At 45.7% G+C, this 27,987-nt stretch overlaps 1 protein-coding gene across 2 annotated transcripts; it reads right to left on the bottom strand.

The window, feature by feature from the left end:
- Positions 1-12: 12 nt before the first annotated feature.
- On the bottom strand, positions 13-27,496 carry AP2M1 (adaptor related protein complex 2 subunit mu 1). Of its 2 annotated transcripts, XM_084212459.1 has the most exons (12): positions 27,428-27,481; positions 22,308-22,349; positions 17,068-17,180; positions 11,512-11,777; positions 10,034-10,116; positions 5,794-5,929; positions 5,556-5,697; positions 3,159-3,278; positions 2,525-2,660; positions 1,708-1,805; positions 1,453-1,564; positions 13-1,155 (listed from the first exon to the last, which is right to left on the bottom strand). In XM_084212459.1, exons 3-12 carry the CDS (start codon positions 17,139-17,141, stop codon positions 1,021-1,023), a joined length of 1,302 nt encoding a protein of 433 aa, XP_084068585.1. In that variant the 5' UTR covers positions 17,142-17,180; positions 22,308-22,349; positions 27,428-27,481; the 3' UTR covers positions 13-1,020. The 2 variants fall into 2 exon arrangements, with proteins under 2 accessions (XP_084068585.1, XP_084068584.1); XM_084212458.1 differs by lacking the exon at positions 22,308-22,349 and having other exon boundaries at positions 27,428-27,496.
- Between the last annotated feature and the right edge of the window lie 491 nt (positions 27,497-27,987).

The following is a 27,987-nucleotide window of genomic DNA, read 5'->3' as shown; positions in this document are numbered from 1 at the left end:
GCACCAGTTGCAAACAGCAGCACAGGCAGCCTTCTCCATTCTACATACTTTATTAGATTCAGAGCTGGACAAATCACAAAGTGTACAAAATGGAGACCACACTACCAGAAGCAGGATTGTGGGTTGCAGCAGCATTCCTATGGCCCAGAAGCATTTGGTAGAAGTGTGGAGAGGGCAGGGTGGGTCAGGGTGCTCTTACTGCCAACTGCATTTGAGATTCCCCAAGGACAGATCACCCTGTTCACATCCTGACAGAGTTCAGCTGGCCCACACTCCCTGGGACAGTGGGGCCATGTCTCCAATTTGTTTGGAAAGGACAGACTGTCTCAAGCCAGCAGTGGGTAGGGGTAAATGCTCCAAGGATCTGAAATGCTGTGCCACCCACATACACACCAGCAAGAGCCTAAACCCTCATCATCCTTTTTGGTCACAAACCTTCCCACAGCAGGACTCTATACTGACAACTTTGCAAGAAATAAGGTGGTGGTGAGATCTGGTGAGCCCACCATCTTCCTTTGGTGAGGGCCCAACAAACTCACCACCCCAGACATCTCAGACTGGCCAGCAACATCTACCACAACAGCAATAGCTAGTACAGAAGCCAGGGTAACTTCAACTCAGATTTGTCCAGTCTATGTTTAGGTCTATTCTACGAGTACATATGCACAAGAACTTCAAAAATACTAGGATATGATGCAAGTAGTGAGACACCAACAGAAGAGGAGTTTAATGGTGGACGTTCCCTAGAAAGATCACGAGAAGATGGGAGTTAGACTAGCCCTTGCCCACCCTGGGACAGGGAGCAGGAGGCTGACTGCACCCCTGCACACGACGGGGTTCTGAACTTCATCTGCAGCGTGGGTGGTAACTGAACACAGGCAGGCAAGTCCACTCCCGGGGTGAGCCACGGGGTCTTTCAATCTGCGTCGAGGGGCCAGGCAGACATCTCTGAATGTAGCTGAAGACCGAGGAGAGGCAGAGCATGGCTTGGAGAAGAGGGAGCCTGCTAGCCTGCTGGGGCTAGCATCTGGTCTCATAGATCCCACTCCTGCCGATGTACCTCACCCATTTTATCACATCATGGTCACTGTAGTTCAGCTTTGGCTCAAAGACTTTCAGGTAGCGCACCTTCAGCCCAGAGGGTGCAAATGGGACCTATTGAGAGAGGGAAAGGCAACAGAGAGCATTGGAATGGGGGTAAGATGCTCTCCATACACAAACGTCAGAGGACCCCTGGGCAACGCATCTAGAAGCGGACATCAAGAGCCACTGCTCCCTGAATGCACAGACTCCTGTGGCTCTAAGGGCAATTTTCTTCCATTAGCTTTACCATCTGGCTGACCTCACCAGGCAGCTTGTCACAGGGGATGCTCAAACCTGCATAACTCCCAAGAGGGACTGACAAAGCTTCTCCAAGGTTGCGTGCATCCTGAAAGGCAGACAGGTACTCACCTCAAAGTTCATGGAGATGGGAGGCCGAGCCCACTTCTTCTTGTCGTTGGTGGGCAGCAGTTCAATCTCCGCACTGATCTGGGATTCCTTCATTCCAGCCATGCGTTTTATCCTATTGGAGAAAGCTCAGAAGTGAGAAGGTGCCAGGGTTTATGCTCCCCATCACTACATCATCTCAGGGTGGACAGGAGCAGTGAACAGACCCTGCCTCCCAGAGGCCTGTCCCTGCAGGCCAGCCCCACCACACTCACTTACTTCCAGACAATGGCATTCTCACTGGCCTTGTACTTCGCCTTCCCTTTCATGCAGATGACTTGCACTCCACTGGTATTGAGGGGCGTTGGGATCCGGACCTGGAAGGCACAGTCTGGTAAGCGGGGGCAAGGAGATTGCAGCCTGGGCACTCTGGGCAGTCTCAGACAGTCTGTCCTGCACCCCTTGGGCCGTCTCTCTCCCAGCTCAGGGCCCAGAGAACATCAGCTATCACAAGGCATCCTAGGCTAGTTCTCCAGTTTCTTGCTTTGAAGTACACGTTCACAGTTCCATAATACACGAAGTTGGTAAGGAACAGGGCAGAGATCGCCATGCTGCAGGAATCCTGGGAAATGTTGGGAAGATGAGCTCAGTAAGGATGCCAGGCATTGCAGCAGGCTCTGGACAGCCCAGCCTTGCAGCAGTAAGCCTTCTCAGATGGGAACTAAGCTGCAAAGCCAGCCCTAGCTTGTCTTACACAGCTCACAGTCTGCTGCCTGTCTGACACACCATCAGATCATGCAGACAGAAGAACATGAAATTTTCACAGTGGCTGAGGAATTAAGTGAACAATTGCTGCAGGGATGGAATGAGGCCCCTGCCAATGCAGCTGTGCAAATAAAAATAGCTTCCATCTCCCTACTCTACAGCACCTCCTTCCCACAAAACAGCAGCACCACACATGTAAGAAATAAATCAGTTCGCTTTTTTAGCCCTGTTCAAGCCTGAAGACTCATCTGTGAGAACTCGACCACAGTGGACATAACTAGAGGCATGACTTCCAGGCACAAGATACCACAGTTGTTTTTTTTTCTCTTACCTCTATCTTCTGGGCCAGCAAGGAAGGTTTGAAATTTGATTTGATCACCACCTTCACTTCCAGCTTGGTCCGGCCCACCTCCCGCACCAGTGGGATCACACGGAAGGGAAGGATAATGTCCTTCGTGGTTCGGTATCTGCAGGGATGGAAGCTACAGTGAACTCTGAGGAGGAGTTAACTCCCTTACGCCTCAAACTGTATCATCCTCCTAAAGAGATAGCCTCTGAATATGCCAAACAGCTTGGAAACATCAGCCAGAAAGGGAAACATAGCAGTTAAGATCCATGCTGCTGTAGGGCAGCAATGATTTCTTGTGTCTCAAGTTTTGTATCTGGTTGCTGCTAACAGCCTTGTTCAAGGACACCAGCATTAAACACTAAAAACAACAGACAGAAGCTCAAAAGCAAGAAAACCCAATCCAACACCATGGTTATGGCAAAGAAAACTAAACACAGCTGGGCTTCCACATTTGTAACAGACGGATTTGTGGGACGCCCTACAGATTCCACTCTGAAAAGGGGGTGGTGTGTATTTCTTAAGTGCTCAAGGGCTGCAAGTCTGCCTGGGAGCACCAACACTACTGTAGCAGCCAGCAGATGCCAACACCAGCCTGCTCATCCTCCACCCACAGTACCTCATGAGCTCAAATTCTCCATCTGGTGGAATGAAGCTGATGCTCCTCTCGGAATCAAACTTGCTGAGCCTCACACACTGGTGGAAAGTGCAGTCATCAATGGCAATTGACTGTTTGCCGCTAAAAACACAAAACACAGTTAGAGAAGCACAAGCTGCAGCTCTGGTATCTTGGTGCAGTCAAAATCTGTCCAGGCAGAAACTACTCTACAGAGCATGTTGCCATCGCAGGTGTCCAGGAAATGGGGAGGCAGGGAGAGATTTAGGGGACAGCAGCCTCTTGGCTCAGACTTTCCTTGTTTCACCACCACAAAAATCTTATTTCAGGAAGCTTGTTTGAAAGAATTTTCTCCCTCCTCTCCTCAAAGAGAAGAGAGCTTAGAAGAGTACCTTTCTGTCATAGCCAGCACAACAATGCTTGGGTCCGCCTGCCAGCAGCACTCAGTACTGCAAAGGCAACTCTGCCAGCCCAAGTCTTCCCACAGCACAGTTCAAAGGAGAGAAAACACTTTCCTGTCCACAAAGCTATCCCACTGCCACACAGCCAGGAAATGCCAGGTTCAGAGTCCTCCTGCTCAGAAATCTCTTCACAGCTGTTCATTTCCACTCTGCCAGCAGGTGGTTTGATTCTGAACCAAAACCATGACATTGTGACATACAAGTCTGTATCTCTCCTAAAAATCTGATGAGCTACCACCTGTCCATGTATGTGCACCAGCCTAACCTGCCAGCACTGAACTTGTGCCAGGTACTAATTCCTGAAAATACAGGTCCTAGGCCAACCAAAACCCCTCAGCTACTGAGAGGGACCAGAAGGCAGGAGCAACAGAAGAGGCAGCAGTGTAGAGAAGGTACAACAGTGTATCACTATGGTATCGAGGCTGCCTCAATTGCTGGAAGCAACAGAACAACCATGCCAATATGCCAAGATAGTGTGAGAATGACAGCAGCTTTAACTCTCCTAGGAACCACCACTACCTACACCAAGGGGAAGCAGACTGACCCCAGGCTAACTGGCTGTCTAGTTACACAACCACCAGTGGTCTGGTTTGTGCTTCAAAGGGAGGAGTTAGTATTTCCTAATCTGCTACCCAGATGACAACCAATCTTAGTCAACTGATTTCTATTTCTTTGCAAAACAGCTGAGAAAGCTCTCTGCTTAGGATTGCTCCAGGTCTCAGGCGCATTACTCAAGATTGGCCTTGCCACAAGCTAGATCCCAAAAAGCAGTTGATAGCAGCTGTCCCTTTTGGTCACCTCATAACAAAATGCTCCTGGAGAGTAATGTCTCCAAGCTGGATAATCACAGAACCACCTACCAAGAATCCCTGTTCATTTTACTTCTGTAACTCAAAAAACAAGCATATTTACTGGCAAAGGCAGTTGGCACAGGAGCTTTGGGACAGTGTACTGACTCTTCAAGGCCTGTGCAGTTGGTATTTTCACTGGAGTAAACCCTCACTGGGCCCATCAGCCATCTCAGGCTCAACCTGCAATTTTACTAGCTCAATTCAGGTACAGGGAAGATGGCTTAAAGGTGACAGTGAAGTGATAGCTCTTGGCTTGGTTCTGAGAGAAAAGGCAAATAGCAGCTCAGCTCCATTTACAGGAACCATCATGGAAAGTGTCTGAGATCCAAGTTACATGCACAAGTCACACAAAGCAAGAGACAGAGGGAGAGCAGAGTGCACACAAAGCTGAAGCAGATTATCTACCTTCCCAATTCACTGGGGGTCAGCAAAAAAAAAAAAAAAAAAAAGACAACCAAGAGAAATACAGATGAGTTGCAAATGGTTAGTGAGACGAAAGTGGCAGTCCCGTTGCTTTTATCTCTTCACCCCAAGCAGGAAAGCTGGAGAAACTGTTAAGAGCTGTTTTCAGCTTCAACGTGGGTACTGACTGAGGTGCAGCTGGGAGGGAGAGTAGCTGGGCTCTCAGAAATGATGTGCCTCCTACTCACACAACCACTGATCACCTGTAAAGCAGGAGGGGCTTCCCCAGTCTTTGTTCTACTTTGTGGGAACAGTCCAGGTAAAGCAGGCAGAAGGATTCTTTCACTATTTCTTGGGAGCACTGCTACTGCTTTTCTGATTAAGAGCACTGAGCAAAACAGCTAGAGATACAGATTACAGGAGAATCCATCTTGGGGAAGTGTTTCCAGGTGCAAGAACTCTACACTTAGAACTATGTTTGAATAAAGAGCTGTAGAGAAGCCCTCTGTATTGAGGCCCTCAGGATGGTAGCTTGCATGACAACTGATCTACCCAAAGATAGCAGTACCATCTGAAGGGAAGAAAAAAAACCCAGCTTTTAGTCTGTCAGATCAGAAATGCTATTAAGGGCTGCCCTTTCATAAGAGTCCCTGGTGGCAAGTGGTCACGAGGTCCAAACCTCTTACCTTTTCCCCGTTTCATCCGCAGTCCCTTTGCCCTGTTTTTCAATGACAATCTTGTCATTCATGCCAAACTTGCATTCTGGCATTCCACTCAGATAACTCTTCATCACCACTCTGCCAGAGACATGGGCACTCAAAACCTGACCTGGTTAGAGAAGACCACAGTTCAGAACACTTACAAGAGTCACCACTCACAAACCCTGAGCAGGAGAAGGATGCCAGCTCAACACCACCTACTTACCCTGTGGGGACATTAAGAGATTCACACTCTCCAGCACATCAAGAAAGAGTTCATTGCGACGGTATTTGATTCCTTCACGTCTCCATCCAATCTGTCCAGTCACCTGGCTGGTGATCTGGGACTGCTCTTCCTTGGTCTGAAGAGAAGAAATGACATCTTAGACATAAATAAATTCAAAGTCTAAGAAACCTTGCTCTGAATCTAAGAGTAAACACTTGCCATTTAGCACACATAAAAGTTTTTGTCACTTAGATACGGGTGCTGTGACACCTCACATGATTTGGTGATTCCTTCCTCAGAACATCAAATTCTATGCCTAACCAAGAACTGGCCATAGCAATGCAAGGAATATTGTTCTGTTTTGCTAGCAAGTCTATCAGGCTACCTCTTAGTGCAGGGAGGCATGGGCTCCACTAATGGCATTCAAATCATATCTCAGACTGTCACATCAATCCATATTAAGCAGAGAAGCTTAACACGGATTGATGTAGCAGTTCACACCCTTATCCAACATGAAACGCCAGGGCCACAGGAGAGCTAATCCCCAAGGCCTGTTTCTTAATAACTACAGTCATAAAAGTTACATACCAACACAAACCCAAAATGCATCTAACAGCAGCCAAGCTCTAAGCCTCTGAAAAGTACCCAGGGCTGTGCTGAGAGGCACAGAGAGATTTCCTACCTGATGCTAGAGGTGGGGTCCAGTCACACGCAGAAAGTCAAGAAGTAGGTGTAGAGTAGCAAGTGCAGTGTAGACAGGGTTAACAGGCAAGCAGGTCAATAGCAAGAGAAGGGAGGAAGGGAGAAAGAGGCAGATTAGGCTTAAGGCTACCTGAGGACAGGAAAAAAGCAGGTCAGCTCTTTGTTAATTAGGGAGCTAATTAGCACAAACAAGATGAGGGGTTTTGACCTTTAGCTCCCTGCAGGAAACCCAGCACTCCAAGCAGTGAAATTAATTTTTCAGACTTGGCCCATTATTGACAATCCAAACGCAAGGTGGAGCAGAGGGAGAGACAGGCAAAATACCACTCCCAATAATGTTTCTCTGCAGAACAGACTCATGCTGGTGTTCCTAATGCAAATCCTGGATGTCTACCATGTCACAGATGCCCAGACTACGGGAAATAACAGGCACTTTGGGTACTCTATAAAGTGATATCCTTGTTAATTCTGCTCTTCCACACAACAACTGCATGAGACACAAGGGGGTTTTCCCATAGCAGCCCTGCAGTAGGCCCACAGGGTGGCAGTACATGATCTCAGCTTCACGCATGCTCTTGTCACAGACAGGACCAGCTCCTGAGCAAACACAAGCACTGTCTCATCATCTAAGAGACAGAGTTTTATATTCCCATGAGAACTGCCTAGGTAAGTGCTCAATACAGTACACAAAATACCCCTCTTGTCTGTCCCACAAAAAAAAAAAAAGCACTGTCTTGTTCAATGCTTTGTTCAGGCTTCAGAAGAATACATAGATTTAATACCCAGTGCTCTGTCTTCCAAAGGGACATTGATCACATGATGACATTCTCATCTCCTGCAACAGCACCAGTACCCTGATCTGATACTTGCTCTGTAAAGCAACTGGATGGATCTGGAAGCAGCAGCTGAAGTTGAGACCCAGCACCATGAGTATTCCCTAAGGGAGGCACTGAAGACACCTGGGTCTGGAATTTCTCAGGAGTGGGTGCTTCTCAGAGCTGGACAAATCAGCTAAAATGGCCCAAGAATACCCACCTTGTGCTGAGTTGCCAGCATGGTGACTAGGTTAAAGACAGCTAGCTACCAGCATGTTTCCTGGCATCTTCCAGCTGGTGGCGGCCCTCTGCCCACTTTAAATGTAACACCAGCATTTTAGCACTAAAGAATATCTACAGTTTGGAGAAACACTGTAACTAAGAGTTGACCAACTCACAAGCCCGGAAATCACTTGGAAGGGAAGAAAATTTCAGTGTACATCTAGTTAGCAAAGCCTGGACAAATGCAGATAGCATCTTAAGAGTGAGAACAGCACATGAAGCACAGCTACCTCAAGCTGTAAGAGCAAGGTTTAGCATCTGTTGGAGGAAGATATTCAAGCCAATTGCTTCATCAGTTCTGCTACAGTACAGCCTGCAGTCCTGCCATCTGAGTAGTGGGCTACTTCAAGTGTAGGGACTAGAAGTAAAACTATGTTGCATACCAAGACCTTTAAAATCCTGTGTGACACATCACTTCATTGCCAGAGCACACAGCTATTTTCCTTGGCAAGCAGTGCAGCAGTTTCAGACACGTTTTCAAAAAGAATAAAACAGATCTTGCATTTCAAGATCACCTGCTCTGGAAAGATCACTGTAGCCATACAGGGAAGGCACTCAGAGCACAGCAGCTCAGTACACCTCCAATCTTTCATTGAGAACAAAGTCAAAAAGCTGAGTTTGGAAAGTCTGCCGTAAGTAGATTTTGCTCCTTAAATTCCTCAGGACACAAGCCCAAGGAAAGCATCACCAGAAACTACATGAAGACAGGAAACACAGATTATAGGCCAGATGATTCAGACACAGATTTTGGTCCTGGGTACCTATGTGAACTGGCTCTAAGTCAATGAGGAGCTGAAGGCTAGAAGTACCAGAGTACAGAGCAGTTAAGGAAACATGGCAGGTACTGCTTCAACTGGTGCCCTTGCCATCCTGTGCCTGCAATAGATTAATTCTGGTTTTTGAACTGGGCTGCACAAAATTCCAATACTGAACAGAACAACTGCTTACTTGTGTAAAACTGAAAGCCATACTCCTCTTTGTAAGGAAAGGACTAAACCTGCTGTTGAATTAAGCACGATGCTGCGACAGTGGTTTGCACACAAACAAGCGCAAAGGTTTGTTAAAACTAACAAAGGCAAAAAAAAGAGCAAAAGGGAAGGAAGTGTGAAGGGTGGTTAGTTTTGAGTTTTCCTAGGAACAGGAGCTGATTCAGCTATCTTCAGTGCTGACTGCCCAAACTGTCAGACTGCAGAAGGCCAGAGATTTACACTAGGACTTGTGATGGGGACCGCGACCGGATGCATTCGCATCTGGCCATGTTGCAAAACAGTTTGCTGTTCTAGCGGGAAATATGTTGCTCAGGGGCAGCTTCTCTCTCTCACCTCCTCTTGAAATGCAGTTAGTCTTACTACTAGATTAAAAGTTTAAAAGGAATTCTCAGGAAATCAGTGCTGATGAACTGCGTTGAAACAGAGCCTCCAGAGACTGACCTCTGCTAACCTAAACAAGAACAATCACTATGCAGGCTCTTGTTTAGCCCTTTGCTTCTGTTTGTAGCTGAGGCTGAGGCTTTACTCTACCACAGACTATGGACACTCACTATGGACTCCCAGCTTTTTTTTTTCTGACTCATTGCTGTGCAGGGGAGAGGACTAACTTTAAGGCTAAGGTCTTATTATTGACTTGCACAGCTGTGTCAGATGGACATGGTAGACAAGATTCCTTGGGGACATGAGAAACAGACTATGAGTTTCCTTTGAATTCAGAGGTTAACCATGAGCTTATGAGACAGGAAGCCTAGTTTTGAGGGCTGTACTTGGAGTAGGATTAGAACTAGTTTAAACACATTTCCCAAACCAGTCCAATTAACCATCTTTTTCCCAACATATCCTTTATCTTCTAACTCTATGTAAACTTTGTTGCAAGGGTTAACACTATGCTAAAAGCACAGCAGAGATTCTCATCTCTAACCTAAGAAAGCTCAGGCTGTACGCTGACCTGCAAGGAAGTTTCAGGTAGAGATAGAGCAACATGAGCTTCCTGACTTCACAGCAAGATTCACAAGGCTGAAGAATACTTCATTATAAGGCAGGCATGAAATCCTGACAGCTCTACTGGAGAACAGACTTGCTCAGTGAGATTCACATGCAAAAAAGCTACTTCTGGTTCAGCGGGTAGATTTGTTTATTCTCTCAGACGCTGACACAAAGCAGAGCCTGAAGCCAGCAACCATATTTACATGCAAGGGACTGACATTATCCTAGCTCTGGGCTCTTCCTCCTGCATCTTATCGTGTGCCAGGGAACATGAGGTAGCACAGTGCAGGGACACCTAGAAGAGGGTGCCACTGAGATACACCCCTGCCAGGGTGTTCTCAACGTATTCAGGCACCTTCCTCCCACAGGGGGCAAATGGTTAGATGGTAAGACCATACTCTCTTGAACAGGTTTAGCAAAAATGAACCAGCCAAACAGTGCTGTACCCCAAATTCCTCTGATTACCTGACTCTTGATGCCTTGCTGAGTGATGAAAGTCTTCAGGGCCCCTGTTTCAGAGTTCTGAGGATAGCCAAAGTCCAGGATTTCTACAGAAGGGTAAAAGGTTAGTTCAGAGCTACAAGGTATAAACACATCAACTAGGCTAACCACTACTATGTGGAGAGAGGCAATCAGTGCACAGATACTGCTTACACATTGAATTTCTGGGTAAGGTGCTGCAGCATTCCTTACCAAGGGAAAAGAATCGTTCTTGTTACACTGACCTCCTGAAGCAATACTTTGGAGATGAAGGGTGATGGAAAGCTGTGTAAGCGATGAATTTGCCAGTTTTTAAACACAACAAACCTCAGGATTAAATATCAACTAACATAGCCATCTGCACAGGGCACACTGAGGAGTTTTTCCAAAAACATCCAAGGGACAATAGGGAGTTTTAAAACACCACAGCAATTTTATCTTTGCAGCTTTTTTTTTTCCAAGTTTTGTTTTTATGAAGATGTAATAATACCAAAACCTAAAACAACAGCTGAGTAGTGGCACTGCAGGATGAGTGTAGGAGGAAAATAGATGTTAACTACACACAGTGAACAGTACACACCTACTCCCCTCAAAGAGAAAGGGAACAACCCACAAGAGATTTAGAGGGGAAAGAAGACCACTAACATGATACTGAGCAACACCAAACTGGCAGGTTTGATCTCACTGTGCCTGCAAGGAAGGAGCAGTGACTGACCAAAGCAGAGAACAGGCAGTCTCTTGGTCTGCCCTGAGGGAACAGGGAAAACATCAGTCACTATGATCCTTGGCTAAGAATCCCAGGACACACACATATGGTGCTTTGTCTGGAAAACAAATTGAAACATAACTTACACAAAGTCCTCATGATCTGTGAAACAGGGGCAGCTCAAGGGCAACCTACACAAGCAGGCGGATATCACAAGCAGCTGAAGGGACATTGTTATAAATCTGCGGTGAAATTTGGAGCTTTATGAGTGGGGGAGGTAGGGCTGGGACAGAGCACATTGTGTTTTACTGACTTACTTCTGTTCAGAATTGAGCCCAAAAGGCAACTTACTAGGGGCAATCAACTTAAGCCTGAGGTGGCTGCTTCCATACACTGCTAGAGCCACCTGGGCACCAGCTGGCCTTAGAGGTGCTACTGACAGTCCTCTTGATATACCTTGAGGTAAGGAAAGCCTGACATCTACACAGGATCCCCTCAGAAGTTGAGCACCGGTACCAGCTGTCTGAGTCGTACAAGTTCACAGCTCCCAACATTTCAGGGAAGGGAATCTGCATAAGCCTATGGACTTGGACATTCACATTTGCAGTACAGGTGGCATTAGAAAGCCAAACAAGTAATTTTGAACTCTGCCACGCATGTTAAAAATACTTCGAGGATTATTACTACCTCATACTGAGCTAAGGATTTCAGAATGACCAAGTGCAATAGGCCACAGTATATAAGTGAAACATCTCACCATCCAGCAGCTCATAGATCAGCACGAAGTTGTTCTTTATGTTCTCCTCACTGATCTTCCCAAAGTAGGCAGTCATCACGTCACACATCTTGTAAAGAAACTCGAATACCATGGCAGCATTGACATTCTGCTTGGTGACAGCAGCCAGCCAGATGTTGGAGCGCTTGACATGGAAGAAACTTGTGCGGGCGATGTTGGTGACGGGCGAGCGCACCTGCTGCCGTGCGTGGATGACATTGACGCGGAAGGCGTCCACGGCATTGCGCCTACGAAAGCACCACCAAAGACAAGTCAGCACAGCGAATGTGACACCAGCTGGCTGCACAGCTCTGCTTCTGCCATTACGGTCAGACACTGAACTACACACACCAAGCTCACCTAGGGAGGGTGCCTGGGGATGTCTCTAAGACAGCAAGTGAAGGCTCTGAGCAGAGTTAGACACTAAATTCTGCACAAGTTCAAGGAGAGAGAGAGCTACTGGTCTCTAGGAAGTTTTGGACTACAGTGTAACTGTAGTCAGAAGGAGAAGCAAACTTCTATCTGGAGTAAAAAGGCAAAGAAACCTTCCCTTCAATTAATTTTGACAGCACTCCCAATTGATTGTCATAGCTGGAAACAAACACATTAGCAACATATGGCTCAGAGAGTCCAGTTTTGACCAAACACCTAATTATTTTCTATTCTGTATGCCCGGACCTTCACACTCTTGCCCCAAAGCAAGCTGTAGTCTCTCAAGGTATGTGTCAATGGCAGTTGCTCCCAGACATACAAACAAGGAAAAAACAGCAAACTTTGCCTGTGCCACCCAAGAGAAGTCAGTGCCCAGGTACACTCCAGAAGGGAGCTTTAGTTCTCAGATCCAGCTCACCTCCATACCCCACACACCTTGGATGTCAGGCTCAAAGCAGCAGGAGGATTAGAATCACCATTTGATTTCCAGTTACATGTCACCTCAAGACTGCTCTGTTTCAGAACAGATGTCTTGCATCCAGACTCAGAGTCCCCACAGTGCAACATGTCAGCAGTGCTGTATGGTCCAGGACCATTTACAGTCAAGGGTTCTGCCCCTGTGCTGAAAAACTGCTGTACAAGCTGCCCATAGGTGCTGCCCTCTTTGATCCAAACTGTCTATACACTAGCAACAGGGGAAAAAGCCCTCCTTGTTACACAAGGAGTCCAAGGGACATTCTGGATGCCAGCTCTTGCACAATGGTCTCCTTATCCTGTAACTACAAGTCAGAATAAACTTCCCAAATTAAGCCCACCAATCCTGAGAATACAGGAAGGAAGCCCAAGTGCTTTATATGACAAGACCAAAACTTAAAGCAACAGTCTACACACAAAGCCAAGACTTATTTAGTCGTGCTTTATTACTCATACTCTCCGACACTCTGTAGAACAGGGGGTTTGACTGTAGCATCAAGGCCATGGTACTGAGTACGCAGAAACACGTTTGAGAGCAGACAGTAATATCATCCTTGCAAGCAAGGATACAGGCATACAAATGCTTGTAGGCACTGAGGGTTGTCAACAATCCAACACACAGTTGGAAAACAAAGGATATTCCAAGGAACATATGCTACCACAGCAGGTGTTTGCTCCTTGAAGGTCTGGGGACATATGTAGAAGTTTCATCAGTAAATGCGTTCCCCATAAGCAAAATTTTGGCATTTGATTACTTCTCAGGTTTTATTGCTCCAGAAAGTTTGCAAGTTGGAGTTAAATTAATATTTCATTTCTACTTTAGTTTTTCCATAAGAAAGTAATTTAATCTACTATAAAATAATATCTAAAAGCCCAAATCCTCCCCTCCAGTAAGCCTTGCAAGGAAAGTTCAGCTTGTTCAGGAGCATTAGCCCTCCCAGCCTCAAGTTCTAACCCGCTAAAAGTAACACCAGAACCAGTCACCAGACTGGTGCACACTAGACGAGAAGCCTCAGGTCAGGGAGGCTTTGCTAGCACACCAGGTGCCCATTGTGCAGTGCCAGTCGTGGCCTACCACGCGTCTCTTACCTATTGCTACAGCAGCCAATGAGATGGGATGGACAGAAATGGCGCCAGCGGAGAAAGGAGGAGTGACAGCAACAAGAGAAAGGGTTAGAAACACACACACAAGGCACAATGAATCCAAAGAGATAAGAAGAGACCAAACAGCACCCCCTCCCCCTGCTCCTTGGCACAAAAGGCCAAGGTAGTATTGGATGGACAGTAACAAGCTACAGCAGCAATGAAGCCCTCACAAGGTACAACACTGACATGCCATGGTCAGGCTGTCAGCATGGACAGATTTGTGTTTGGCTGAACTTCAGGGAAAACTGGGCATTTAGTCTAGGTGAACTGCACCTGTATCACAACAGTGATACCCAGTCTGCTCTGCTAATATAGGTAGCAGGCCTTGGTGTGGAAAAACCCCAAAGCCTCAATCAGAGGCATCACCTGGGGACCGCAGAGTATCAAGTATCTTCTTCCCAGTCTGCCTCAGGACAGGGCTACAAGTCTGGGTGTGAATTTCTTTGACAGTACTTCTCATTTGAAGGTGTTTGGGTCGATGCTTTCTGGTTTGGTCCAGCCAACAGGAAATACAGCAAGTTTGATAGAGCTGGAGCACATCTGGAGAGATAGGGCACATCCTGCAGATTCAGACACTGCTCTATCCAGCTTGCACCTTTTCCTTAAGGATCAAGAGCCACGAAGCTGACGTGATGTATTAGAAGCTCAGAAACCAAATATCTATTACATTTAAAGTACATGCAGTTTGTCATGTAAGCTGCTCAGTTTCAAATAGCTGAAGTTTTATTACAGAGCTGCATTCTTAAATGCAGGCAGGTTCCCCAACGACTAAGTCACTGAAGAACAAGGTACTCAAAAATTACAGCAGAGCCCTCCATGGTATACTGAATTATATGCATGGTGTTTTGCCTTTTTTTTTTTTTAATAAGGCTGCTTATACATGCAGCTAGCTGCTGTACGGACAGATGCGCTACATGCACCAAAGCCATTCTAAGTTGCAAGCAAAGAAAGTTCAAGTTTTGTGGTACTTCTGCCTTTAACAAAGTCTTAAGAAGAATATCCTCGTTGTTTGTCACTTTGGTCATTTTATCTGAGCTATGTGCTTTTTAAGGCCCTAAAACTGCAAGGGGAGGTGTTCTCATAACCACAGATGACCTTTAGTATCTCCCAGCTCAGAAACTGAGGCTTCAGAATGCCAAAGGCAATGGCCAAGACTAAGGGGTCCTATGGGTCAATTACTCATGAAGACAGGGAGCAGTTATGCTCTTTTCCTATTCAACTACCTCCCAACAAGCAGGGTGGGTTCAGCCCTCAGCACTTCAGAACTACTGCTTAGGAGCTAAGAACTGTATGGTGTGCTAGAAGTCCATCACTCAGCTGTTTGGTTAGAAACAGAATTCCTATAAAGTTGAGTACAAGCTACAGTATCATAGCTATTCCTTTCCTTACCTCCCACTGAGGGTTAGGATATTAAAAATTTTAAACAGATCTGGCATTAATGCTAATGGAAATGGAAAGACTCTCAGTTTCTTGATTACACAAGATGAGACATAGCCATTTCATAAAAACTTTTTGTGTAAGGCTACATGTTTAAAAAAAATTCAAACTGAAGGCCTGTTTGAGAAAAAATCCAGCACCTTGGGAGCAAGTTCTGTCAACAGCCAACGCCAACTCCACCTAAGTCACAAGACTGACACTTTCACAAGAACTGAATGGATGATTTCACTGAAAGGAAGACCAACTCCTCAAGTACTAGAGAAAACACTGGAATATTTTGGCACTCTGCCAAATGAAAAAGTTAAGATAGGATCAGGCAGGAAATCCCATTTTCTAGCTTTGTCTCGCCAGCCAGCAGGAAGTACTTTCTGTAAGAGAAATGAGCCAAGATAAAAAGCAGTAGATCATATTAAAAATACCTACTTTGCTCCCCAGTTTGCATCTCCACATCCATAATGCCATTTAAATCAAAAGGCCTTCTTGAATAAACATCAGTTTGAGAACAATCTAGTACATGTTTCAAGTTTGTAAACAACATAATATTTTAGCCAGAAACTGCAGTTAAAGTGTCCCTAGCCCACACCTGAAATATTCACCAAAGTTACTTATAATCCAGACTGGCTTGGCTCAGCCACTGTGATACCAGCTTTACAAAGTCAGTCCTGTCATATGAGTTGCTCTGAAGAGCTTCAGCTAACAAGCACTGAAGACTGATAAGAGCTTGTACAGTAGAAAAGAGGCAAAGCATAACAGCCACTAGCTTTCTGTTTGAGAAATACAATGCTTCCTTGGCTCAGCTATGTATGGAAGTCCTGGAATAACTCAGTCAACCTTAGAACAGCTACTTCACCTTAGGTGACCTAGAACAAGCCAAGAGACTTAAAAGCTCATTAGGTGAAGCCTCATTACAGACACTGTGTTGACTACTCCCTTGATGAAACAGTACAAGCCTTGACTAGCTACTAGTTCTACCTCAACTTTTAACCTCCACTAGACAATCCATAACCAGAAGGGACATACTCTTCAGACCAGAGGAGTCTGAAGGCAGACTGGCTTGACTGTTTTTTGTAATTTATGGCAACAAGTTATTTCGCAGCACATCCTACCACTAGTCATTGTGGAGACCTGGTACAAACTACTTTTTCCTAAATTGGCCTGAAGGCTCTCTCTCACTGAACTTTCAATTAGCACCTACCACAGCTCTGCCTCTGTTAGCTCCGTCTTAACTCTGCCAACTTAATTACTAACTTCCACCTAATGCCTGACACCAATGAAAACCCAACAGAAAGAGTACTGGTGTGAACAAACCCCTTGAATTTAGGTTTTCAGTCCAAGCAGCACCATAACTTATGCTTCCCTACAGTACTATCCGCTGCCTACAAGACACTGTATTTTTAGTAAGATGCCTTCTGGAAACTAGTAGCCTAAGGGTTGCACAGATCCAGTCTAAGTGAGCATCATAACACTTCAGGGAAGTGCAACAAGACACCTACAATCTACTGAAGGTTTTCAAGGCTTCCCACAACTTTAGTTACCCAATGAATGTAAGCTTTTCACACTAGGCTGCCATACAAAACTGGGGGACAGAAAGCCAGCTGTAGCAGTACATGAGACTGCTTGCATGATAAAACTTTCTAAGACCACAGTCTCCTGCATGCCTGTACTTGATGTTAAACATCAGTGCCTGAAACTAATTCAGAACCCTAGCTATAGTGTGCGGCAGACAGTTCTCACATTACTGCTCCTGTAAAGTTTTAGCAATTACAGTGAGGTAGGTTCCCACAGTGGCAGTCCATGCTGCTGAAGCATTTGGAATATTGGCCAGATCCCCACCGTCCAAAATAAAGTCCCAGGTTTGGCTGCAGGCCATCCTTCACTGTAGGTGACCAGGGCTTAAACTTCTTTATTCTAAGCTAAGCCTAGAGCAGCAAGTTGAGTTGCAGTCTCACATGCATGCACAGCTAATGCAAAACAAAGCAGCTCTGGGTTGTTTACTGCACCAAAATGAGACAAAAATGCAAAAACTGGGGATGCAACAGAAGCACTTACCCGATGTCATCCCGGTAGACGCGAGAGATTAAAACCTCTCCTTTGTGATTATAGATGAACAAGCCTCCGATCATGATGGAACTTTAGTCTTCACTTCCCATGTTGCTTAATACCTGAAGCAGAAAAGAGCATATTTAAGTAGGCTGTACAGAAACAATTTGTAGCCAGGACTAAAGCTTAAAGTTGGTGCTGAAAGAGAAGCTGCCTTACTTCTCATTCCAAAAATCAGCATGGACAGATTAAGCCTCAAGGACAAGTATCCAAAACATACCTCTTGAATGTGAGAAAAAACACAGACCTGGAACTACAAGAAAATTAAAGACCCCTTACTTCTACTATGAAGTGTCTATCTCCCTAAAGACTGAGATACAAATCAGACACAATTCCTAAGTCTTTTTACACGCAGTTCATACAAATGTCTGACACGTCACCAAACCTATCACCACATGATACGGGGTTCCTAGCAGCAAGCACATCTCTGTTTATTACCATTTTTACATAGTTTTTACACATCAGAGTAAGAGCCTTTGATAATCCTAGCAGCCATATCAAGTCACACTTCAGAATTCAAACTGAGAGCCATTTGGCTACAAGGTACCACTGGAGTGGTCACAATCATGAGCCATTTGAACGGGGAGATAGTCTCTTAGAAGTTACCCTCCTAAACTGCTAATTATATCTTTCTTCAAAGGAAGATTGCTTTGGAGAAAGCAACAAAGCTCTCTCCAAAGACATTAGATATTATTGATAGAGAAGACTTTTTAAAATATACAGCTACTTCACCAGATCCCATTCCTGGAACCTTATGCACTCCTATTCACTTAGGTCAAAGTCATAATACCCACAAGCAGCAACTACTTGGCTGGCTTAGTCCCAAGAAGAGAACTGCAACCCTGACAGGGCAGGCCTTGGGGTGATCCCACAGGAACTGCTTAGCTTGGGCACTGCAGAGCATTAGATAACAACCATCTCCACACTGTCTTTGGGTGGGTTAGCCTACACCCATTAGTATGGGCTGGGTGAAAAGGATAGGGAGAGGCCAACCTAGAGACAGATGCTGACACTGAACCGATACGCGTCTGCTCAGGAACGCTGCAATGACAAAGTTGAAGTGACCCAGCCTTGGATCACTTCAAATGTCAGGGAAAAAAGAGAATACAAAAACAATGCACACATCAGAGGGACTAAAGGACTTCTGGATTATCAAAAGTAATGTATCCTCTAGAAGTTACGCCCAATAAACTACAATAACTGTCCATCTGAAGGAAGTACTGCAGATGTGAGTTCTATGCTAAACCAAGGTTTACAGCGCAGCCACTACTTTTAATTTCAGCAAGACAAAAAAGAAACTTTTAATTTCCTAAGCCTTTACACCAACATTTTAGCTACATCTAGTGAGTCCTCAAAGAATAACACTACTCATACTTCTCTGCTACAGGCCTTCAGCTTCCAGATGGGTGCTTCTGCTTATTAATAGGAAAAAAAAGAGCGCCAAAGTCAGTTAAGTCAAAATAGAAAGAAGCAGTTTTCCCAAAGCTCAGCAGTAAGCTTTCTGGCTTTTATTCTGGTCAAGTATCTCTGGCTACTATGGGCTGCCTTCTGCCACTTTTCAGTGGCTTCTTGTGGCACTGTCACCAACATATTTTCATGTCTGAGACTCCAATTAGCACAGAACAGCTTTCCAAATATGTTCTTCTTCCATTCCCAACCATAACACTTTATAACTTTTGATAGACAATCCCACTGGTTAACCAAACAATCCCAATTTATCAGACTAAAGGAAATAGCTGTACCACAAACTCACAACTACTTACACAAAGCACACACAGCCCTAACAGGCATGAAAAGACCACAGGGAGGTAATGTGCAGGGCTGAAATCCAAAACATGGAGAACTGAACACAGCTGCCCAACAAGACAGGCAGAAGCTGAAACATTTGCAAGGTCATTCACACTGGTCAAACAATGAAAAAAATGAGAAACATTATGACAATGAAAGCAACTTTTTGCCCACTCCAGAAAATTCTTTCCTATTTACTAGTTTTTTCACTCCAGATAAGAAACAAGCATGTTTACTCAGAATTCTACAGTGCTGGCCTCCACATTCAGATACAGACTATTCCAATCAAAGATGAAGAGTTTTTGCATTCTTTTTAATACTTGTATTGTGGAGAGCAGCTTCCAGGAAGCTTATGCAACTGGCCAAAGCTGGATCGTAAGAATCCTACAAACCCTTTCCAGAAGAATCCTAGAAAGCACATCCTAGTCTTAAAAAAAAATAATCTCCCTCTGGGTTTTAATGCTGCTTAAGTTATTTGTTTCACTATTTTTAGTATAAAGGAAATGTCTGCTTTGATAAGCAACAGGATCAGACAGGCAGCATAAACAAGACAAAGCCCTTTGCCAGCATGACAAGCCAATCAATTTTGAAAAAGCCTTGATTTGAATATTTACTGCATTACTATAAAACATGTAGAAGATTGCTGATGAAGATTTGCATTGGAAATTAAAAGCCTTCTCTTAGGAAGATCTACAAATTTTAAATGTTGTCTGAAATAACCATGCAATGCTTTCTCATGTTAGTTTAGAACATATTTGTAACAGCTTTGCTGAAGTTACAGGCAAAAAAATCAGGATTTTTAACTGTATCACAGTACCAGGCAGCAGAGTCAGCTGCTTCCTCATCTTAGATGTTAGTAAAAGCATGTTTGATAAGGTAGATAGATTATGACTCAAAGGCTTTTAGTCTTCAAAAATTCTTCATCAATGCAATGAAATGCTAGGCTTCTTCCTTATACAAAATATCCCAGGAGATGAGTTCAAGCTTCAGACCGCCCAGTTAGCTCCTGGTTCCACCTTCATTGGCACATTTAAGAGCTGCATTGGTTCATATTCAGAGCTACAGGTGAAGCCAGAATTGCCTTTGCTACTTCCACACACTTTCTATATGCAAGCTGGGTATCTTGGATTTAGGATGCCATTTTGTAGTCCCATCTGCACCTCTTTAGTCTACTTTGATCCACTTTGCCCTTACTACTCTGAATATCCTCATATCTACACACATCCCACTGCCATGACTACTCACCAGGAGTGCTCTTATTGCAAATTCTTGTATGGTACAAAACAGAAGCATGCAGAGATCTGCCACCAACCAGCTGAAGTGTGCTCGCTGTACTACACTGGCAAAACAACTCGATAATGAACTTGCTCAAAGTCAGAAAGGGGCTGCTCTGTGATATGTGAGGCCCTGGTTAACACCTGAGCTTGTACTTTCCCCTACTATTACAGATTTGGTCACAAGATCAGGACCATTCTGACAGTTTGTTTTAAAAGGGCAGCCAACCATACTGAGACATGCACGAGCATTATTTCATATGTAGCAGCAGAATGCCTCCATATGAGTTAGGATTCATCTCAAGTCTGAAAGAACCCACAATTCTACAGCTCTAAAAATGAAACCTGAATTCACATTTAAGTACAATTTATCTAATGATTTGTGTCAGACAATTGGTAGCGTTTCCAGGTACCAACAATATCACATGGGCTAAAAATGGGGACTGTAAGGAAAGGATTTTAGATGACCTACCCAAGTGAACCAGCTACCAATCAGTTCTTTGCAGTAGCTGAAGGACACAAGCAGTATAAACCCGCTGCACTCCCATCTAACGGCATCAGAGAACAAGGAGTCTCAACTACGCACGGTATTTAACACAATTATAATCAGATCTCCCTTGGTCTGCTCAACTTCTGCAGTTCAGCATCTTGAAGAGTTTCAGACATCACAAGCATAGACAGCACAATGGCATCAACACAACTTCCAGCAAGTTCAGTTTGGTGAAGGGCTGCTCTCTGTCAGCCTTCACCAAGCTTGCCCATGATGGGAGTTCAGGAAACCATGGACAACATTCCAGTCTTTTGTTCACAACTTGCATTACATCCCTCCAAGACAAGATCAGAGTGACTACACTCTCTCTCCACACAGAATTACTTCCATCAGCTAATGGAATCATGTCCACACAGCTGGAAACTCAAGAGGTGGAGTAAGTAGCTCAGAGATCTATGAACAGAGCAGAAAGCTATACAAAGGGCAGAATGCAAAAGAAAGTTGCTTAAAGCTCAGCAAGAAGAATGGCTCTTCAAGATGACAATGCCTCTTCTTGAAGTCGCTGCAGTGAAAATAAGCCTGCTTTGTTTTGACCCTCCTTTGTGTTTCAAGTTTCACAGATACTCCTTTCACTGTATTTCAAGGTTACGTTCTAACTAGAATGAGGATTTAGTGGTACAGTTCAGACATAGCACAATCTTCCACATATTTTAAAATAATTAATAGTTTTCTTTACAGATCAGCTGTGGAAGTTAAAGATCCTAGTACTTGCAGTGGTTAAGAACTGCAAGGAACAGAGCTGAAATTAATTTGAGACTGACATTCAGTGTGACTCATGGCTGCTGGAATCAGAAGGCCTCAGAATAAGAACTCCAGCACAGGAGATGGGTTCATCTGCTCCCTGTGCATTAGCAACATGACTCAGAAAGCATTGCTCAATCAGCTTTCAATGACTCATTCTGCTCCTCTCCAGTCAGCCTTTCCTAGGGAGCTTGCTCTACACTGCTTCTGAGTTTCCTAAGCCTAATATCTCACTGTCAGACACAGCTTAAGAGCAAAGCCCACCATTTCTTCACCTGTTTACCACGAAATGCCTGGAAACCAAGATGACTCTAGCTGAAACCCTTGGGTTAATGATCCATCAGCTGCATTTTCAGGGCTTTGCAGCTTCACTCCTTCTGTTTCACTAGCTTGAACATATGGCAACCTGCTCCACACTGGTAGCTACAGCCCTGTTTTCTACTTACAGTGTGGATGGATTTATTCTAGTTAAGGTACAGGGATAATCCACATGTATGCTGAATTCACACCAGTTGGTGACTAATCACCTTAATTTAGGAACAACAGCCCTCTCCCAATACACTCTGCATTCTTCAAGCAGCTACTAGCATAGAAGTAACATCTGAATGCAGCTCCTACAAATACCTAAGGCCAGTAGGCTTCCTACCCTCCTGCCAAGTGCTCACATTCCTATATACTTCCATTTCAACCCATAAACAGAAAAGGAGAGTAAAGAACATCACAGACAGACCACACTTATATACACGCTTATAAACCCACCAGGAGTTAAGATTACATGGAAATGACTTTTCAGAATGCCTTTTCATTCAAGTGAAGATGAGAACAATAAAATATACCTTTAGAGCAATTGTGGCAAAGTTACAGCATTAAGACACCAACTGCAAAAAAAAAAAAAAAGTACATGAATAAAAACAAAGGCTGGGAAAAAGATTTTAATGAATGCATTTCAGTAGTTACATAAGAGAAAAGCAGCAGGATTAGCTGGGCCTACAATGACTGACATGGTAACATGCACTTTCCTAAGAATCACACATACTTGCCTCAAATCATGTCTCAGTGTTCCCACTGGGCAGGGGATGTGCAATAAGCATCCCTCTCTCAACCAACTAGGAGATACTGGAAGCCCTCAAAGTCAGTCCGCTGCAGGTAAGCTGCAGACCATAACTATGAGTCCAGAGAAAGATAAAGACACAATAAAGCACAGTATCTGAAAAAACTGCCTTTGTCCACTGATTCGATGAGAGATGGAAAATGCTCTGTTTATTAGGTCTGATCTAAAAACAGGTGGCTCTCCAAAAGTCAGACTTCATCCTGTACGCGTGCCACTCACTTGGAATGCCTGGGTGAAGTCAGGAGCACAAGTTCAGGCAGCAGGATCCTGTTGCTGGACTGTCAGTTTCACATATTGTGGGATGTAACAAGTGGCTGGACTAGGAGCTACCTAGTGAGATGAGGCACTAAACCTGCACTTATCAAGTGGAGATACAGCAGCTCCCTCCTGCACCATGTGAGAGCCCAGCCTTCCTCTTCCATTTCCTCTTCACCAATTCTGATTTATAATAGCTGCAGAAAAATTAACAACATGCAGCATGGAGCTTTCTTAGAGTAAACAAGGCACGCGTAAGGAATCAACTAACCAGCACAGTTCATTCCCTCTGCAGCTGTTTATCTGCAGCAACTCTTTCAGAACCTCCACAGCACACAGTACCAATGCTGTAGTTTCTGTTCAGTGCATCCTTCCATGGTTTCTCTGAGAAGCCAAAGCATCATATCAGCAGTAAGACAGAACTGCAGTATCAGTCATTTGTTCATTAGCCTATGAAAGACTAAGCTGAATTGTAGCCTAAATCCCAGATACACAGATATTAAAATGAGTGATTTTCTCCAATACATTTGTCCCATAATCTGAGGTCTTTCACATGACACCACAAAGACCATTAACCATTCCCTGCACCAGCAGATAGTGGTACCTTCAACCTACAGCGTAAACCTTGAAACAGTTCTTTGCCTTTCCTAGCTGTATTTGCACAAGTAAAAACAAACAAGCTGATCTGCTCAAATTTGTTGCTTAGGAAAAACAGTGAATTTTTAGTCAGGTTTCTTCAGTGGTAAAAGGAACATGGCTGCAGTAATTACAGTTTCACCTGCAAGGCAAGAAGTACTTGTTCTAGCTCCAAAAGAAGGAACTGTCTGAAAGAAATGTGTCACTAGCAATGTAATGCACCTACAGCCTAATTGTACCAGAGTCACCATAATTTTTTTCCTAAGGAAACAGACAAATACAGTTCTTTGTATCCTTCCGCGCCAGCTTCTCTATGTCCAGTGTAGGCCAAAACTGAGGAAACTCTTGAGCCAGGCCTGTTTGCCCTCATGGCATCTACTCAGCAAATCCTCTGCGTCCTCTCTTCAGAGGTGCACTGGTGACACAGCAGCTCAAGAATAACTGCTCAGGAGCAATGTGACTGCAGCAGTTCTTAGGCTGCCTGTAACAATGTAACTACAGTTTCACACTATTGCCCCAGCTGTGCCTGGATTCGATGAGCACCAGTAGTACCACCAGCGAGCACACCTCAGGAGGCAACTTTGGGATCAGCTGTATTTTCCCAAGCCAGCAGTGTGGGTGATACTCATACCATAAAGATACCTGTCCAGAAAAGAGTCTGGCACTACAGGTGGGGAAAATAAAGCCTTCAGCCAGCCACTGACCAAGGCTGGAAGAGGAGATGTCAGGACTGCTGCTAACCTGCAGAGCCCTTTTGGCCACAACCCCACTGTGAGATAGGCCATGAGCTTCATCTTGTACCATCCAGTACAGGGTACAAATAAACACAAGTTGATCAGTAGTGAACCCAAGACCAAGCTACTTGGACTTTGTCACTCCCATTAAGGGGCTGAAAGTTTCCTACAGCACAGACATCACTTAGCCTGAATGCAAACAGGAATGCTGATTTCTGTAATCTACAGAGCACATCCAGGAAACAGCAATCACAAGTCAGTTAATAAGCTGGTGTAAAACAACCAACCCCTTTAGTAGTCTATTAAAAGACAGTTTGGGTTCTGACTTAACAGTAAGTAAGACTTCTGTGCATTAATGAGCTTATCTAACTAAGCAGTTCAAGGTACATTAGCTGCTGAGTTTTCATCCAGGAAGAAATCAGGAGAGGTATTGAAGGCAAATCACCAACTGCAGCCATTTCTGCATTCCAGAAATCAGTATGATCTTGGACAAGTGACAGCAGTTGAAGCAGGAGAGGGATTAGTCGGGCTGCTCTGGCAAACTGAAGTTGTTGAGAAAACCCATCCTTTTCAGCTAGCACTAGCCATTATCGACCCAAGACTTAAGGCTCAAAACAATGCCATTACCCCACCAGCTAATCTGAGCACCTAAGCTTTGCTTAGCTGGCTGCATTAGCCACTTTCCAGGAGACCATGGGCTGCACTTGGTTTTAAACAAGAGTAGCTGCAATCACTTCATCCTGGGGAAGACAGGCTGCATAATTTACTTAAGGGGCATACCCTGAGCTAAAGAGCTCCTGAGCTAAACCCATCAGTTTCAGAGAAACTGTTCCTATTTTAAACACAATCCCATAAATCCCCATAACCAGTGGGCAGGAAGAGAAGCACGTTGTCTTACCAGGCTCTCCTCCTACAGCCCACTTCTGCGTGCCATACTGCACGCAGCCAGTCTGAAGAGTAACAAGAGATAAATACTGACACAGGGAAACACAAGAAGCTCCCTTACTCCAGTAAAACATCACAGGTACAGCATTTAACACATCTCCCAGGAATATTTTGAGCCCAACCTGATGTGAACAGCCCCAATGCCTTTTTCTACTTCTACCCATTCTATCAAAGCATCTGAAAGTCAGTTTGAACTACTTGCTTTTCACTCTTGAGCTAGAAACCTGAACAGTGATTTGCTTCCTATGCATCACCTAACAGAAGAGGTTAGAGGCACAGAGTGGAGTTTGAGTAAGAGCTTGTATTCTGCAGACCACTAATGGTCTAGGTGCCCTGATGTGTCAGCTTTTCTCTCACTACTCTTACTGTAGAGCAGATAACTGCATTTCACATTCTGTGCCTCTGCCTGCAAGCTTTTAGCTGAGCTGCCGACCTCCTGCCAAGATCAAAATAATACATGACTTGCCAGTAACTTTTGACTCAGTAGGTCACTCACTAAAAGAGAGAAGGAGACTCTGCCTCACAAACCAATTATATTTTGGCACCACAGGCCATCCTCCAGTTGGCCCCAGGAACAGCCTTTAAATACTCTAATGGTCTTCAGTAGAATAAGCTTAGAAAACCGTGCAAGACACTGAGGTGCAAAAGACAGTCTTGACTTTGCGTTTTTTGATGCAGGGATGAGGCAAGAAGAGTTTAAGGAGGGCTACAGGAAATTTCTTTATAAAGCCTGTTTTGTTTGGTAACTGTTGCTGCTCCACCAAAAAAAACCAAAAACCAAAAAACCAAAACAAAAAACCCCCCACAAAAACAAAAAACCAAAACAAAACAAAGAGATTGTATCAAACAAGAATGCATGTCCAGTCCCCCGTTTTTCAAAGAACTCAAGATATAACCCTTCACAGCCTCAAGAGTCAATTCTCCAAAAGCCAGGACTGGGCTCTTTTGGGAGGAGGAAGCAGCTGGCCATGATACCCTTCAAAGACACCCCAATGCTCTCCCTGGAACATGGCCACTCTACAGCCCAAAGAACACCAGGTATCTCTGTCACTAGATGTCAGTAACATGGCATTTTCTACAGAAGAGTGATGCCTCCCTTCTGACAGGAAAAATATGGAAATAGACAGTTTGGCAGCATCTCTTCAGATTCGAGATTGTCCCTCCAAGCAAAACTCACAGGGACACACAGAGCTTTTACTACAGGAAAAAACAGTAGCTACAGCTCTGACAGCATTCAAGTAAATGCTGCCCAACCAAACACCACCACGAGCCCCTGTACAGTTAAAAGCCTGCAATACCGAGACTTTCAAGCCACAGAAGCCGTCCAGACTCACCTATCTGGGCAAGTTCCAGGCTAAGATTTTGGCAGCCTGAGGCTAAAACTTGATAGCAGCTTTGTCATACTAAAGCAAGCAGAAAACAGATCGTGCACTCACACAGCTTATGGAGAGAACACTAGATCAAAAGCAAGTCATTTCCCAGTGGGGAAAGAACTCAACTGCGCTAGCTGATAAACACAGACTATGCTTCCCGCAGTTTTACTGAATCCAAAAACCTAGTCCTGGGAAGAACGGATGCGGAAAGGCATCCAGAAGAGTCGCTGGATAGGAGTCTGCTTTAAGCCTCAGAATAAGCAGTTCGGCATCAGCAGCGCTGCGTTCTGCCTCAGCAGGTTTTCCGGGGAGGAAGCAGAGTGCAAGCCATGACCCAACTAATTCACGTTTGGATCAGCAGTACAGACAAATAATTTTCGGTGAAGTTCCAGCCCGATTCGACTGAAAAAAACCTTTGCTCAGGCTGATCTGACGCATCGGTGCCGGCCTTCCTGTGCCACACACAGAGCCCGACCGTGTCCCCACCCTCCCCGATGCAGCACCGCAGGGCTGCCACACAGGTATTCCAGCCAGAGAGCTAACTAACAGCTGTTAATAACCCCTCTGAGCCACAAGCAAAGTGCGAACGAATGATGGGGTCGCCCATCACTCCCCCAGAGGAAGCAGAGGAAAAGCCCTCCCGGAGGTCCCGCTTCTCTCCCTCCCTCCCGGCTCCGGGGCCACTCTCGCGTCCCTCCCAAGGGCAGCCGGGGGACACCTCACCCTGCAGCTCCCCGCCCCTGGGCCTGCAGACCCCAACCCCCAACCAGCGCCCAGAGAGCCGTCACCCGCAGCAGCTCGGCCACCACCCGGGCGCGGCCACAGAACGAGCCCAACCGCAGGAAGCCGCCCGGAGGAGGGACGGGGGCCGCGCAGCCAGGCGGGGGAGCGGAGCGCCTCACCTGCCACTGCCGCCACCGCCGCCGCTCGCCGCCCCGCGCCCAAGATGGCGGCGCCGCCCCCCCTCACCCCGCGCCCCCCCGCGCACTGCAGAGACGCCGCGCGCGCGCCCCGCCCGCGCCCAGACACTGCGCATGCGCCTCCGCAGGGAGGGAGGGGCGCGCGGCGGGAATCACTATCCCGCGCAGGGCGTACTGGGAGTTGTAGTCTATGGCTGGGCGGGGCAGCACGGCAGCTGCGCTCAGCGAGCGGCTGGGCCGGGGGTGCGCCCGGGCAGGAGGCCGCGCTCGCCCTGCAGTCCTGAGGTCGCCGCGCCCTTCCAGAGGGCCGCTACTTCCCGCTAGCCTCGCGCCCAGGCATCCCCGCTCCCCCGCCCCGCACTGCTCCGCCAAGGGCCAGCGCCCGCGCTCGGACTGGCCCCTGGTTCTCCCCGCCGTGCTGCCGCTGGAAACGGGGACCCAGGGAACCCCGAGAGCTCCCGCCCAGGCCCTGCTCCGGAGAAACAGCCCGCAGCCGCCCTCGGCATCCCGGGAAATGACAGCTGGCACACTGACATAGGGTG

Source organism: Fringilla coelebs (assembly GCF_963513975.1).
Source record: "Fringilla coelebs genome assembly, chromosome: 10".
Taxonomy (NCBI): domain Eukaryota; kingdom Metazoa; phylum Chordata; class Aves; order Passeriformes; family Fringillidae; genus Fringilla; species Fringilla coelebs.
The sequence above is the reverse complement of the archived record's forward strand: the minus strand, read 5'-3'. Positions and strand labels throughout refer to the sequence as shown.